This window comes from Loxodonta africana, chromosome 21 (genome assembly GCF_030014295.1).
Source record: "Loxodonta africana isolate mLoxAfr1 chromosome 21, mLoxAfr1.hap2, whole genome shotgun sequence".
NCBI classification, from domain to species: domain Eukaryota; kingdom Metazoa; phylum Chordata; class Mammalia; order Proboscidea; family Elephantidae; genus Loxodonta; species Loxodonta africana.
This window is the reverse complement of record NC_087362.1, coordinates 60,112,149-60,127,130: the sequence shown is the minus strand read 5'-3', so window position 1 is coordinate 60,127,130 and position 14,982 is coordinate 60,112,149. Positions and strand designations below refer to the sequence as shown.

The following is a 14,982-nucleotide window of genomic DNA, read 5'->3' as shown; positions in this document are numbered from 1 at the left end:
AAGGATATGGAAAAAATTGGACCCTTATACATTACTGATGGGAATGTAAAATGGTGTAGCTGTGTTGGAAAACAGGCTGTTCCTCAAAGTTTAAACTTAACGGTAACCATTAAAACCAAAGAAAACCAAGCCTGTTGGTCATTGAGTTCATTCCAGCTGCGCTATAGGGTTTCTAAGGCTATAATCTTTACAGAAACAGACTGCCACATCTTTCTGCTGCAGAGTGGCTGGTAGGTTCAAACTGCCTTTTGGTTAGCAGCTGAGTGCTTCACCACTGCGCCACCAGGGCTCCTTTCAGAGTTACCATATGACCCAGCAGTTTCACTCCAGGTGTATATTCACAAGAAATTAAAGGCTATGTCTATACAAAAACTTGTGCATGAGTGTTCATAGCACTTTTCATAATAGCTCCAAAGTGGAAACAACTCAAATGTCCACCAAGTGATGAATGAGTAAATAAAATGTGGTGTATCCATACAATGGAATGTTATATAGCAATACAAAGGCATAAAGCATTGTTACATGAAAATGCTCTAAAATCGATTGTAGTGATGATGGTTGTACAACTCTGTGAATGTTAAAAATCATTGAATTGTCTACTTTAGTGCATGAATTTTATGAAATGTGAATTATATCCCAGTAAAGCTGTTACGAAAAGAGGAGGGGCATTATACTAAAACTCATGCCCCGGGCTTCATTCCAGACTTATCTAATCAGAATCTTTGGGGAGGAAGGTTGCCTAGGTGATTGTAATGTGCAGCCAGGGCTAATTGGCCACTGAAAATCCTACAGAGTTTTCTACTGTGACACATATGGGGTTGCCATGAGTTGGAATCTCCATGAGTTGGAATTGACTTGATGGCAACTGATTACTGTCATTAGAAAGTTAGCTACTTCTGAAGAGAGAGGCAAGACACAGTAGATTGGAGGAGAAGCCCCAGGGATGGCATCGTAACTTACCTGTTTACATGTAGGAGATAAAAATGTATAGGGAGGAGCCCTCTGGGCACACGTAATTTAGTTCTGTAGTACTTATTATTTTTAGTACTTATTAGAATAGAACTAAACGTGGGAAGTCCTTTCTGTTCTTCAGTAAATCTGTCAGTTCAGAATTGGAAATTTTAAACGTTATATCCATCCATGGGTGTTAGGGTTACTTGTGTTGCCAAGTGCTCTAGCTGTTTCTAAATTATTAGAATGGACACAAAACTTTATCAACAGGATTTTTTGGTGCTAAATCGTAACCCCAAAATAACAGTCTAAAAAATTTACTTATTTTCCCTGAATTTCTTTCTGTCAGTGAGTGTTCTAGGTATGAGCAAGAATCCATGTTTTTTTATTCCTCATCCATTGTCACATTACCCCAGATGAGTAGAGATAAAGCTACCTGTGTTATTCCCCAAACCCAAACCCAGTGCCGTTGAGTCGATTCTGACCCCTAGTGACCCTACAGGACAGAGTAGAACTGCCTCTTAGAGTTCCCAAGGAGCACCTAGCGGATTTGAACTGCTGATCCTTTGGTTAGCAGCTGTAGCACTTAACCACTACGCCACCAGGGTTTCTGTATATTCCCAGTTCTGTTCAAAAACATTTGTCAGTCGGGCAACAGCCCTGTATTATTGGGCTGAGCGCAGAGAGGGAACTTAAAGATGTACTGGACATGGTGTTTTGGCTTTTGAAGAGAAGTCCTGGGGGGCAGTAGAAAGAGGACTGGCCTGGAAATCAGGACATGTAGGCTCTGGTTTGACAGCCCTTGGGCAAATAATTGACCACCCTGGACTTTTAATTTCCCCAACTAATAAATAAGGTTGGGACTGTGTGACTCCTGAAGTTTCTAAAATTCTGTGGTTCACTATACCTGTCTTTACAGAGGTTGGTGGTGAAGAAGTTGTGCTCTGGAGCCAGAAGACGTAGGTTCACATCCTGGCCCTGCCACTTCTTGGCTCTGTGACCTTGGACAATTTGGTTAACATCTTTACACCTTAGTTTACCCATTTATAAAATGGGGATTAATGATAGTATCTACCTCATGTTTTCTTTTTTGGCTGTGAAGTGTTTGGAGCGGTCTGGCCTATGGTTGTTGTTGTTGTTAGGTGCCGTTGATTCGGTTCCGACTCATAGCTACCCTATGTACGACAGAATGAAACACTGCCCAGTCCTGCACCGTCCTCACAGTTGTTGTTATGCTTGAGCCCATCGTTGCAGCCACTGTGTCAATCCATCTCCTTGAGGGTCTTTCTCTTTCACTGACTCTCTGCTTTACCAAGCATGATGCCCCTCTCCAGGGACTGGTCCCTCCTGATAACATATCCAGAGTGTGTGAGACAGTCTTGCCATCCTCGCTTCTAAGAAGCACTCTGGCTGTACTTCTTCCAAGACAGATTTGTTCATTCTTCTGGTAGTGCATGGTATGTTCAGTATTCTTCGCCAGTACACCGTAATTCAAAGGCACAAATTCACTAGAGGGACCCCGGAAGTCATGGTCCCCGGACCCTCTGTAAGCCCAGGACCGGAACCATTTCTGAAGCCAGATCTTCAAACAGGGATTGGACTGGACTATAAGACAGAAAATGATACTGGTGAGGAGGAGTGAGCTTCTTGGCTCAAGTAGACACATGGGACTATGTGGGTAGCTCGTGTCTGGAGGCGGGATAAGAAGGCAGAGGGGGGCAGGAGCTGGTTGAATGGTCACAAAGAATACAGGGTGGGGAGGAGGAGTGTGCTGTCTCATTAGGGGGAGAGCAGCTAGGAGTATGTAGAAAGGTGTGTGTAAGTTTTGTACGAGAAACTGACTTGATTTGTAGACTTTGACTTAAAGCACAATTGAAAAAAAAAAGGCAAGAATTCTTCTTCAGTCTTCCTTATTCATTGACCAGCTTTCATATGCATGAGGTGATTGAAAATGCCATTACTTGGGTCAGGTGCACCTTAGTCCTCAAAGTGACATCTTTGCTTTCTAACACTTGAAAGAGGTCTTTTGCAGCAGATTTGCCCAATGCAATACATCATTTGATTTCTGGACTACTGCTTCCATGGGTGTTGATTGTGGATCCAAGTACAATGAAATCATGTCTGTTAGAATTTTAGGAAAAGGTAGAAAACAGCCATATGAAAGTATCCTGACGGTAATTAGGAAGTTTTGAATAAAAGAAATACTCTCGCTTTTTATGAAGCATGTCTGAGGTCCTCATCCTAATCCCTTCCTCACTTTTGTCACCCTATCTTCTATCCCCGTATAGGTCAGTTCTCCTTGGATCCCGGGGACTTGACATATCCCACATCTCACAGCGATTGGAGAGTCTGAGTGCAGCCACCACCTTTGAGCCTCTTGAGCCTGTGAAGGACACAGACATTCAGGTAAGGGGTTCCAGGTGCCAGGAATGGCATATAAGCTGATTGAAGCCCCTGGCACTTTTTTGATCAGCTGATTTGGGAATTCCAGTTTTCTTTGGTAATTGTCTTCTTCCTCAGATGTTGAGAGACTGGGAGACTCAGCTTTGGAGGCATAGTGTAGGGCATGGGGTTATTTGCTGTGCAAGGCTAAATTTAAGAAATCAATTCCGACCTGTGTATTTTAGGTTATTGTAATTATAAGAACAGATTTCTCTTCTTTCCTTGGGTTTAATCCAAGACACAGAGACTTTAGTTGTAAGCTTCTCTTGCTTTCTTTACTGGATCTCAAATAATTTTACTATTCATCTTCCATGTCTCTTTTCTACATCTCGCTTGTATTGGCTGGCAAAGAGCTGCAGAAGTTGGAATACTATTTACCGAAACCTGCTCATCGATTTCCAGGAAGTACTTGGCTACATACACTGGTGGCACCAGGAAATGGTCTAATAGAATACTCAGTCTCATTTAAGCCAAAGTACCACCAGTACAATATATAGCTATTTTATTCTAAGCAGAAATTGATATTAAAAGAAGGCAAATTTTGTTAAAGAAAAATTTGTGGTTCATTTAGTTTTAAGGAATTGGGACACTGCATTTGCATTAAAATGAAGGGTACAGTGAGGCGCCATTTTTATTATTAGTTTACCTTTGAAATGAGGGGATGCAAGGTCCTACAAAGGCAATTCCTAGTAGACATGGGAAATAATTGTGTTATTGGGCTCCATTTGAATTAATACTCTCCACTCTTTTGAAAGAGCTATTGTAGTCCGTTTAACTGCCGCGATTCTGCATTTATTCCAGTACAGAAACATAGAGCCCGATGTTTGAATAATTATAGATACTCATTATTTTCCCTGTCATTGATGTATTCCCAAAGTATGGAAACTCAGGGTTTTTTTCCCCTGGTAAAAAAATCATATTTGTCTATCAGGTTATATATGACTTCTTATTTCCATGTAATCTTACAATGGCATGCATGCTCTGTTTTTGGTCTACCCCTCCTATTTCTACTGCTTAATACTTTATAGAGAAATACTTATAAAAGGATGAGATGGGGTAAATGGGACACGACTCAAATAATTTGAACAATCAGCATTTTTTTGGGCAGCATCCCTGATAGATTGGGAAGAAATGGTATTTGTTGAAAGGTTGTTTGTTTGAATGTCTTTCATGTTGAAGATACCAAAGAGGCTATTTATTTTAAAGACTTAACTGCTTTTTGTAGTTTTCTTTGACATAGTTGGGATGCATATTTGGACAACTCAGCAACAGTTAGTGATGCATTTCATGCATTTCCACTGACGTGGTGCTCCAATTTTACTTTGCTATGTTAATGACAGGTTTATAAATTTATTGAGTCATAATGATTGTCTATTCTAACCTTCTACTTAATGCATGAACACTCTACTTCAATACCCTCATTAGATGGTTTCCTAGCAATGCATGCTCAGTCATATCAAAGAGAATTTCTTAATTTGGAATGAACATGGCTAAGAGTTTTGGTCCTGTACCTCTGGGAAATCTTTTAACTTTGAGACTATGGATGCTTCCATTTCAAAATTTTACCTCTCGGTTGGGTTTTTTCAAAATAGCTTCAAAAATGCAAAATCCAAGATGGCTTTTGATTAATTGGGAATTGATTACCTAGACCTGAAGTGAAGGTTTAGGAGTTACTACCCTGATGGCGTAGTGTTTAAAGAGCTATGACTGCTAACCAAAAAGTCAGCAGTTTGAATCCACCAAGCGCTCCTTGGAAACCCTATGGGGCAGTTCTACTCTGTCCTGTAAGTTTGCTATAGGGTCACTATGAGCTGGAATCGACACGACGGCAGTGGGTTTTTGGTTTAGTTTTGAAATAAGTCTTCTGTGGAGTTTGTCTTCTTGCCAGCAAAGGATTAAAGGAGAAAGCTTAGGTATGGTCTAAGGGGCCAAGGCTTTGGCCTGATCTGAGACTGCTCAGATTGGAGGAACTGGAGTTTTTAAGTTGTATTCAATGGTTCAGTTGACCTGTGTTTAAATTTCCTGTGTACACGGTGGTATCATGTTCTTGTCTGTCTTCTTGTTTTGTTGCCAAGTGTAAGAGTCAAGCTTGCAAGTGTCTTTAGCATGGGATGGCCCTCCTTTTTAATCTTCTCGTAAAGCTAGGAGAAGTATTAGTGCACCATCAGTGGTTGGTAACCGAGAAAAATAAACTTGGACATTTTTGGTTATTTGTAGAAAAGCCAGATACATGCTATCTGATGGTCTTTAAAAAAAGTTATTGTATCAGCTTTATAAAGGCATAGTTCACATACCATACAGTTGATGGACTTAAAAATTTTTTTTATTGTGGTGAAATATAAATGACAAAACGTTTGTGATTTTAACTATTTTTAAGTGTACAATTCAAGTGACATTAATTACATTCACATATTGTGCAACCATCACCATTATCCATTTCCAAAAAATTTTTATCACCCAAATGGAAACTCAGTACCCCTTCAACAGTAACTTCCCATTCTCCCCTCTCCCCAGCCCCTGGTAACCACTAATAAACTTTTATCTTTATGCATTTGCTTATTCTAGATATTTTATATAAGTAGGTTCATATAGCATTTGGCCTTTTGTGTCTGTTTCATTTCATTTAGCATAATGTTTTCAAGGTCTCTCTGTGTTATAGCATGTACTAGAACTTGATTGCTCTTTATGGCTGACTAATATTCCAGTATATGTGTATTTCACATCTTGTTTATCCATTCATTTGTTGGTGGACATTTGGGTTGTTTCCACCTTTTGGCTGTTGTGAAGAATGCTGCAATAGACATTGATGTACGGTCATGTCTTTGAGTCCCTCCTTTCACTTCTTTTGGGTATATACTTAGGAGAGGAATTGCTGAGTTATATGGTAATTCAGTGTTTAACTTTTCAAAGAACCACCAAACTCTTCCATAGTGAATGCACCATTTTACATTCCTACCAGCAATGAACAAGAGTTCCAGTTTCTCCACATCCTCGTCAACACTTGTTACTTTCCGTGTTTCTGACAATACCCATTCTTGTGAATGTGAAATGGTTTCTCATTGTGATTTTGATTTGTGTTTCCCTAATGACTAATGGGGGAAACCCTGGTAGCGTAGTGGTTAAGTGCTACGGCTGCTAACCATAAGGGTCGGCAGTTTGAATCCACCAGGCACTCCTTGGAAACTCTGTGGGGTAGTTCTACTCTGTCCTATAGGGTCGCTATGAGTCGGAATCGACTCGACAGCACGGGGCTTGGTTTTTTTTGGTTAATGACTAACGGGAGTCCCGGTAGCGCAATATAAGCACTCAGCTGCTAACCGAAAGGTCAGTTGTTCACATCCACCAGTGGCTCCTCAGGAGAAAGATGCAGCAGTGTGCTTCTGTAAAGGTTACAGCTGTGGAAACCCTATGGGGCAGTTCTCCTCTGTCCTGTAGGGTCGCTGTGAGTCAGAATTGACTCAGTGGCAGCAGATTTGGTTTTTGGAATGACTGATGATGTTGAGCAGCTTTTCATGTGCTTATTGGCCGTTTGTATATCTTCTTTGGGGAAATGGTATTCCTCTGCCCACTTTTTAATTGGGTCATTTGTCTTTTTGTTGTTGAGTTGGAGGAGTTCTTTATATATTCTGGATTTTGAACCCTTATCAGATAATGGTTATCAGGTATTCCATTCTGTAGGTTGTCTCTTCACTTGGTTGATTAAAATCCTTTGATGCACAAAAGTTTTTTTATCATTTGATGGACTTTTGTATATGAACTTTTGTTTTTCAACCAGTGCAGCTTTTGAAATGAGAATGCACCCTAACTCCATGTGCTGAGTATCAGTCAGAGTGAATTTATTAAGTCAATTTATAAGACCCTTAAAAAAAAAAAAATTTTTTTTTTTTTAAAGTACTGCTCGTAAAAGGAAATGCTGATGCATCCTTTAACAGGTGCAGCCCAGGACATCCACTGTTTGCGTTACTTACAAGCTTAAAAAGGCATTTTCCCGTGCACAGATTGTGCTTTTCTATTTGGTAAACATCGATTATATTTCCTTTGGTTTCTAATGGAGTTTGAAATTAATATGGGTTTCTTTGTTGTTACTGTTTCATCGTTTGTCATAATCAATGATGTTGGCATGCATTGAGAATGCATTTAAAAAAAAAACCGCTATGACTAGCCAAGGGAACATACTTTAAAAATCCACTGTAAAAGAAACAAAAAATATGTCTATAATGCTAGTAGACTTTTTTTTTTTTTTTTTAACTATTTCTCTATTTTATTTTTTGGAAATGGTCATAAAGAATGCCTGAAAATTTGTGTCAGAGAGGTGAAGAGCAGTAACTATTAACAGGACATGATACTAAAATGACTGTACTGATCTACTCTAGTGATTTCGTGGCGCTTAGGAGGAGTACAAGACCTCTTACAGAGATCTGCTTGCCTACTTCTGTCTTTGGGGAAAAAAATATTGAGGGCAGATTGTATACACTTAATGTACCATGGATGATGGGTATTATATAATAATAAAGTGCAGATTAGCACAGTTCACTTATAACCTGGGCCTTTTCACTAGGTTGCATGTATATGTCAAGAAGGCTGTGCAGAAACAGCCTGAGTTAATCATAAAAACACCCTGGTGGCGTAGTGGTTAAGTGCTACAGCTGCTAACCAAAAGGTCAGCAGTTCGAATCCGCCAGGCGCTCCTTGGAAACCCTGTGGGGCAGTTCTACTCTGTCCTGCAGGGTCGCTATGAGTCAGAATTGACTCGATGGCAGTGGGTTTAATCATAAAAACGGGAGCTCTAGTTTCCCAGCATTAGGCTATAGTATTTCCAAATGGTGTTAGGCTAAAGCAATACTATTATTGCTGAACTTCCTGTATCAGTTTCCTAGGGCTGGCACCAACAAATTATTACAAATATGGTGGCTCAAAAGAACAGAACTGTATTCCCTCAACAGTTCTGGAGGCCAGCAGTCCAAAATCAAGGTGTCGGCAGGGCCATGCTCCCTCTGAAGGCTCTAGGGAAGGAGCCTTTCCTGCTTTCTTCTCGCTTTTGGTGGCTCCTGGCATCCCTTGGCTTGTGGCAGCACAGCCCCAACTTCTGCCTCTGTCTTCACATGTCCTTATTCTGTGTATGTCTGAAATCACCCTCTCCTTTACCTCATAAACAGTAGTCATTAGATTTAGGGCCCATCTGAAATGTAGGATGATCTCATCTTGAGATCCTTCATTACATGAGACGTCTTTAAATTTAACTTCATTTCACAGCCGTATAGAGTATTAGGCTGAGACATCTCTTGCTGCTTGTCCCAGTGATTGCAAACCTTGACCTCATTGCAAATCTGACCTCATCCTCAACATCCTCTTTCAGGCCTTTGGGACATAAGGCTGACTACCCATGTCTGGTCCCTCAGTTCAATAGTAGTTACCCTCTCTGAACAGGTTAATGCTATATAATGTGTTGGCGAGATTTCTGTAGAGACAGTTTTCAAACAGAAAGAAACAGTCTGCTTTTTAAAATAGTAAATACCTAGTTTAGGTAGAATTGTGGGAGAAAGATGTGGCTATCTGTTCTCATAAAGGCTATCTGTTCTCATAAAGATTACATACAGCCTTAGAAACCCTATGGGGCAGTTTACTCTGCCCTATAGGGTCGCTATGAGTCGGAATCAACTCGACGGGAACAGGTTAGGTGTTTGTTTTTTTAGGTAGCACAAAGTTATGATGCCTTCCAAGTTAGGAATAGCTACCGGGTGTGGAGTTGTCAAGGATTTCATTTTACTTGGATCCACAATCAGCACCCATAGAAGCAGCGGTCAGGAAATCAAAAGATGCGTTGCGTTGGGCAAATCTGTTGCAAAAGACCTCTTTAAATTATTGAAAAGCAAAGATGTCGCCTTGAAGACTAAGGTGCACCTGGCCCAAGCCATGGTGTTTTCAGTCGCATCATATGCATGCAAAAGCTGGACAATGAGTAAGGAACATCAGAAGAGAATTGATGCCTTTGAATTGTGGTATTGGTGAAGAATATTGAATATACCATGGACTGCCAAAAGAACAAACAAATCTGTCTTGGAAGAAGTACAACCAGAATGCTTCTTAGAAGCAAGGATGGCGAGACCACGTCTCATATACTTCGGACATGTTATCAGGAGAGATCAGTCCCTGGAGAAGGACATCATGTTTGGTAAAGTTGAGGGTCGGCGAAAAAGAGGAAGACCCTCAATGAGATGGATTGACACAGTGCCTGCAACAGTAGGCTCAAGCATAACAATTGTGAGCATGGCGCAGGACCGGGCAGTGTTTCATTCTGTTGTATGTAGGGTCGCTATGAGTCGGAGCTGACTTGACGACACCTAACAACAACAACAACAGTATACATATGCGCGTGTGTGTGTGTGTGTGTGTGTGTGTGTATTTTCTTTTCTCTGTGCTTCAAACAACCGGATTGCCTAGCTTCTTCCCTCCCCCCACGTCCCTCCCTTTTTTCTCTTATACTTAGGCCTTTGTTCACTGTCTTCCCTTAGCCTGGAGTAGCACCTATGGAACATACAAGCCCTAATTTGAGTTTTATGACTAAGGCTTTCCTTAGATGTCACTTCATCCATAGTCTTCTCAGGTCTTTCTTCTTCCCTGCCTCCAAATGTAATATGTTGTCTTTACTGCTTAAGAAAAGACAAAACTTCTCCCCACAAAGTAAACACAAATCTGGATTATGTTGTTGGAATTTACTTAGCAGCCCATTCTAACCTTAAAAAAAATAAAAAAAGAAATAATTATTTGGATTATGTTGTTGGAATTTACTTAGCAGCCCATTCTAACCTTAGATAAGGGAAAATTCGGCTCCCTGTATTCCCCCCCTTTAAAAAAACAGATCGCATTCTGAAGGTCGTTATAATCTCCCTGAATGTTCAGGTGAAAATCTGCCCTATATGAATAAAAAGAAAAAAGAAGGAAGTCTCACCCAGGGGATAAAATAACTGTAAGACAATTGGAGTCAGGGAAACTGAGCTGCCACATATGACTAATGTTACGGTGGTAATTGCCTTTTAAAAAATTTGTTTTGCTTACCACACTGTAACTATAATAAAATATTCATTATTTCCTTTTTCTGTCCTTGGCCTTGAAAATGTCAAGTGTGCTCAAACTACTTTTAGTTTATCTTTTAAATAGAAGAAACTAAATAGCTTTGGTGAGTATAAAAATGAATCACTGCTGCTATAACCCCTTAGCACCTAAATTGTTATTTTCATAGTTTATCTTTTAATTTATATCTTCAGAATTAAGATACTACTGCTTAAATGCAGCTATATATAACATACCAGCAAAGAGGAAAAATGGTTGTGTTGCTGGCTAATTGTTTGTTTGTAGTCCTGGCAAGTTGTTGGTGGGGGATAGGTTCCAGATATACCGTGGCAGTTTGTTGGAAAGAGGGTCAAATTTGCCTAGAATGATTAGTGTGCTAACTAGCAGTTCTTTGGGAATATTACTGGCAACATATTATTACTGAGGGGGGAAAAAAAAAAATACCCCTTGCCATCGAGTCGAGTCCAACTCAGCAACCCTATAGAACAGAGTAGAACTGCCCCACTGGGCTTCCGAAGCTGTAAATCTTTACGGAAACAGACTGTCATATCTGTCTCTCATGGAGTGGCTGGTGAGTTTGAACTGCCAGCCTTTCAGTTAGCAGTCAAGTGCTTAACCACTGTGCCACCAGGGCTCCTCACTGCGGCAAAAATGCAGTAAAATTTCCCTAGTTTAATTTTTAAATCAGTTGAGGGGAAGCGCAGCATGAATGAGTAAACAGTGCCTTAATTCTAGGACTGCTTTTAAAGAAATGCAGCTGTCATTTTCATTTGTTTCTAGAAATTGAAACTGCTAAGCATGAGTGCCAAAGAGAGGTCTTATCTGAGCTGCTGTAGTAAATCTAAGGAAGAGATGAGCTTCATTCATAAGAGTGCATCTATTTGCATGCTGATAGTTTGTGTAGCAGTTCTGAGGGAATGGTTTCAGTAGGCAAAACATACCTATCTTCCGTCTTGTTTTGCTCGTCATTTGCTTTAGCAGTCTCTTCTGCACATAACGGGGAGCGTTCGCCCAGATTAGCCCGGATTGGATCATCAGAAATTTTCAACTGATGGACTCTGAAGGAATAAGACTTTATTCTTTAAATGTTTTCACATAATAGAAAAATATAGGAGACTATTCCATGGATTTAATGCAGTGAAGGTTTTTAGTTAAGCATTTATGTTTATTGATCTCCTTTGTTATATTTCTTTTACCCTTCTTAGAGAGTCAATGGGAAGTTCATAGTAACCTTTCTTTTGAGCTTTTGGAGGGCTTTAACGGGTGATTAGGAGCCTGATGTTGAGGTGGTTAGAATACTCAGCTACGAACTGAAAGATTGGTGGTTCGGACCCACCAGCTGCTCCACAGGAGAGACATGTGGCACTCTGCTTCATAAAGATTTGTAGCCTTGAAAACTGTATAGGGCAGTTCTACCCTGTCCTGTAGGGTCTCTTATGGGTCAGAATCGACTCGATGGCAGTGGTTTTTTTTTTTTTTTTTGGTTAATAGGTGCTTGGAGGAGCCCTGGTGGCACAGTAGTTAAGCGCTTAGCTGCTAACCTAAAGGTTGGTGGTTTGAACCCACCATCAGCTCTGCATGAGAAAGACCTGGTGATATGCTCCCATGAAGATTACAGCCTAGAAAACTCTATAGGGCAGTTCTGTCCTGTCCTGTGGAAATCGTGGTGGCGTAGTGGTTAAGAGCTACGGCTGCTCACCAAAAGGTCAGCAGTTTGAATCTACCAGGTGCTCCTTGGAAACCCTATGGGGCAGTTCTACTCTGTCCTTTAGGGTCGCTCTGAGTTGGAATCGACTCAACGACAGTGAGTTTGGTTTGGTTTTATAGGGTCGACTCAACAGGCAATGGGTTTGGTTTTTGGAATAGGTACTTGAATCTTGCCCTTTCTCAGTTCATAGCAGCTGCCTATTCTGAACTTAAAACAACTTGGGTTCACTAGCAAATGAATCTGATTATCATTGGATCCAAAGCCTGTTGGCTTGAGAGAAGCCTTTCCTGGAACACCAGGTACATTTTAGATTTGGGTGTCATGGCTGCCCTGCTTGTGGAAAAGACCCACATCTCACGATGTCCTGTATTCTGGTTCAGGGACAGTAGTTGTGCCAGACTTTGTCCTTTGTGTGAACATGGCAGTGTCCACATCACCCCTGCTTAATAAATAAATTTGCTTTTCCTCGTCATTAAACCGCCACCCAATGTAAATCTCAGAGCCGGTAAAATCCAGTAAACCTGTGAGTGGAGTTTTCACAGAGGCCAGGCTACCTATTTTGTGTTTATAATTAGGTAGCCTACTGCTGGTTGCTGTACTAAGTACTGAAATGATTTAATTTTTCTGCTCGTTCGTGATAAGGGAAAAAGGTAGGCATTGTGGTCTGGTGACAAAGTATGCAGTTATATTAAAGTGTCCTGTGAATGGAATTAAAAATGGTAACTTTGGAATAAAAATGGGTGTTAAAGGCATCATCTGTGGAAAATATGAAAAACTGCTTTTGTGTGAGCCAGGGATAGACGATTTCAGCCTTTCTATTTATCCATTCATACTTACTCCTGAATGCAGGGCTTTCAGAACAAGCAAGCAAATGGATGCTGAATGCATTCTGAGCAAGCAGGAAACGAGAGGCTTTATTTTGTCTTCTTAGAGGTTTCTTATATCCTGTAGTGAACAGGGGAATATCAATTACCAACTTAAAGAAGAAAGAAGGTAGAATGGTTCTGTAAGAGCATTTTGGAACAAGCCCGTGGCTGAAATATTTATCTAACATTTTAGTAGAGCACTTCACGTGTTGGCCCAGCCCTGGTGCCTTTGAACTGGAGTTGAGTCATCCCCTCTCCTCCTTCACGAGCCATCTCTTAACCTGCCAATACCTATTGACAGGTCAGCACTCTGGAGGTGGGAAGCATGTATTGTCATCTTCAGCCTGGCAATTTTAAATTGCTTGGTTTCAGGAACCAGAAATGGGCATTCTTTTTATCTGCTGAACAATTTGGTACTGGAGTGGATGTGATTTAAATGGGGGTTAAAACCTTGTCAAGTATTGAATGCATCACTCTAGAACAGTCCATCATCCTCGGGTGGCAGCCCTTGACCCATTGCACCGCTTTGATCTGCTTGCTGCAGCGCCCTGTGATGTCTTGTTTCCATTTTGGAGTATTCGATGCAAAGCTTTCCAGGCCTGCAGCCTGATACGGCTCCTTCAGTTGGTGGCAGGTAGTTGCAGAGTGTGGCCCTTGTAGTTACAAAACTTTAGGGCCCTGGTTGCCGGTGATGCTACTAAAAATCCACATTTTGTGAAGGAATTGAGAGAGGGGCTCAGAGAGGAGAGATTCTTGGTTTTGCTTCTTGTTTGTTTAGTGGGGACCAGAAAAGAAGGTGGGAGGTAAAGAGGGCAGCGTTTTCTACTGACAAGACCTATACTTAGACTTCCTTTCACCGCAGGGCTCTGGGAATGAGCGTGTATTGCTTTCTGTTTAAGCTTTTTTCTGTTTTACAAACCTCGGTTCCATCTTGCACTTCAGATATGGAGAGGTCAAGTTTCTAAGCTCAGGTTTGCTAGCAGGTGAGGTGGGGCTAAGGCCCTTGACAACCGCTGGTCTGTCATGCTAATGATGAGTAGCAGGGCACGCGCCACTTTAATTATCCTGGAGGACAGAAGGGCAAGTCCTTGCTTTTCACCGTGGAGTGGCTGTGGGACCGAGATGCCATCAGCAAAATCCTGCCTGTGCTTTTCAGAAACCGCAGCACTCGAAGCACTGCAGCAGAATCTGGGCGTGACACAGCTCCCAAGAAATGGCACAGGAAAAACCCTTGTAGTATAAAACATATTTACAGCTAGGGCCAGGCCATTTGCTTAATTTCTAAAACAAAAAGTAAACAGGACTGTGGATTTACCAGCTGATTTTTATTATTACTACCTGATTTGGTTTATTTCTTTGAAAGGATATGAGGGAGCATTTCCTCCACTCCTCCCTTTTCTTCAAAGCAGTGTCTATTTCAGAATGCCCTTGCTGTCTCAGGGATGGGCAGACACAGCACGGCAGGTTGTGATATACCTGATTGGCTCAAGGTGCCGAAATGCATTGGTGTGGTATTTTCCGAGAGCGCCCTCCTCTCTTTCAGAAGAGTGTTTTTTAGATTTTCTTTTATCCACAGTGCGTATCAGTCTGTCTCAGCAGGACCAGTCTCTAAATGAGCAGGGTCTGGTGCATCCTTGGAGGTTTACACGCATTCACAGTAGCACTTGGCTCTGTGATGAGGTCCCAAACTGCCGCCTGTGCCTTAGAGTTGAAGGAATATGGTGGTAGGTATTGTTCATTGAAGAAGTGCTCACCAAATCAGTGCTCCTCAAACCGATTTTTTTTTCATTTCCAATTCATCACAAACTGTTACTTTTATAAAATACAATAAAAGTGAATTACTAGGAAAAAATGAAATAAAAGATGTGTAAAATATAAGCTCTAATTTTTTTTTTTTAATTAGATTTAGCAGACATAAAATTAGTCTGTCAGATTGCCACAAAA

The 14,982-nt window shown here is 41.0% G+C and overlaps 1 protein-coding gene across 2 annotated transcripts in view; it reads left to right on the top strand.

Moving 5' to 3' along the window:
- NUP93 (nucleoporin 93) overlaps positions 1–14,982 on the top strand; it is a 114,723-nt gene that overhangs the window by 30,575 nt on the left and 69,166 nt on the right. For both annotated transcript variants that reach the window (XM_023555580.2, XM_003416298.4), the window contains exon 3: positions 3,240–3,357. In XM_023555580.2, the coding sequence (XP_023411348.1) occupies positions 3,240–3,357 (118 nt within the window). The remainder of the gene's footprint in view (positions 1–3,239; positions 3,358–14,982) is intronic.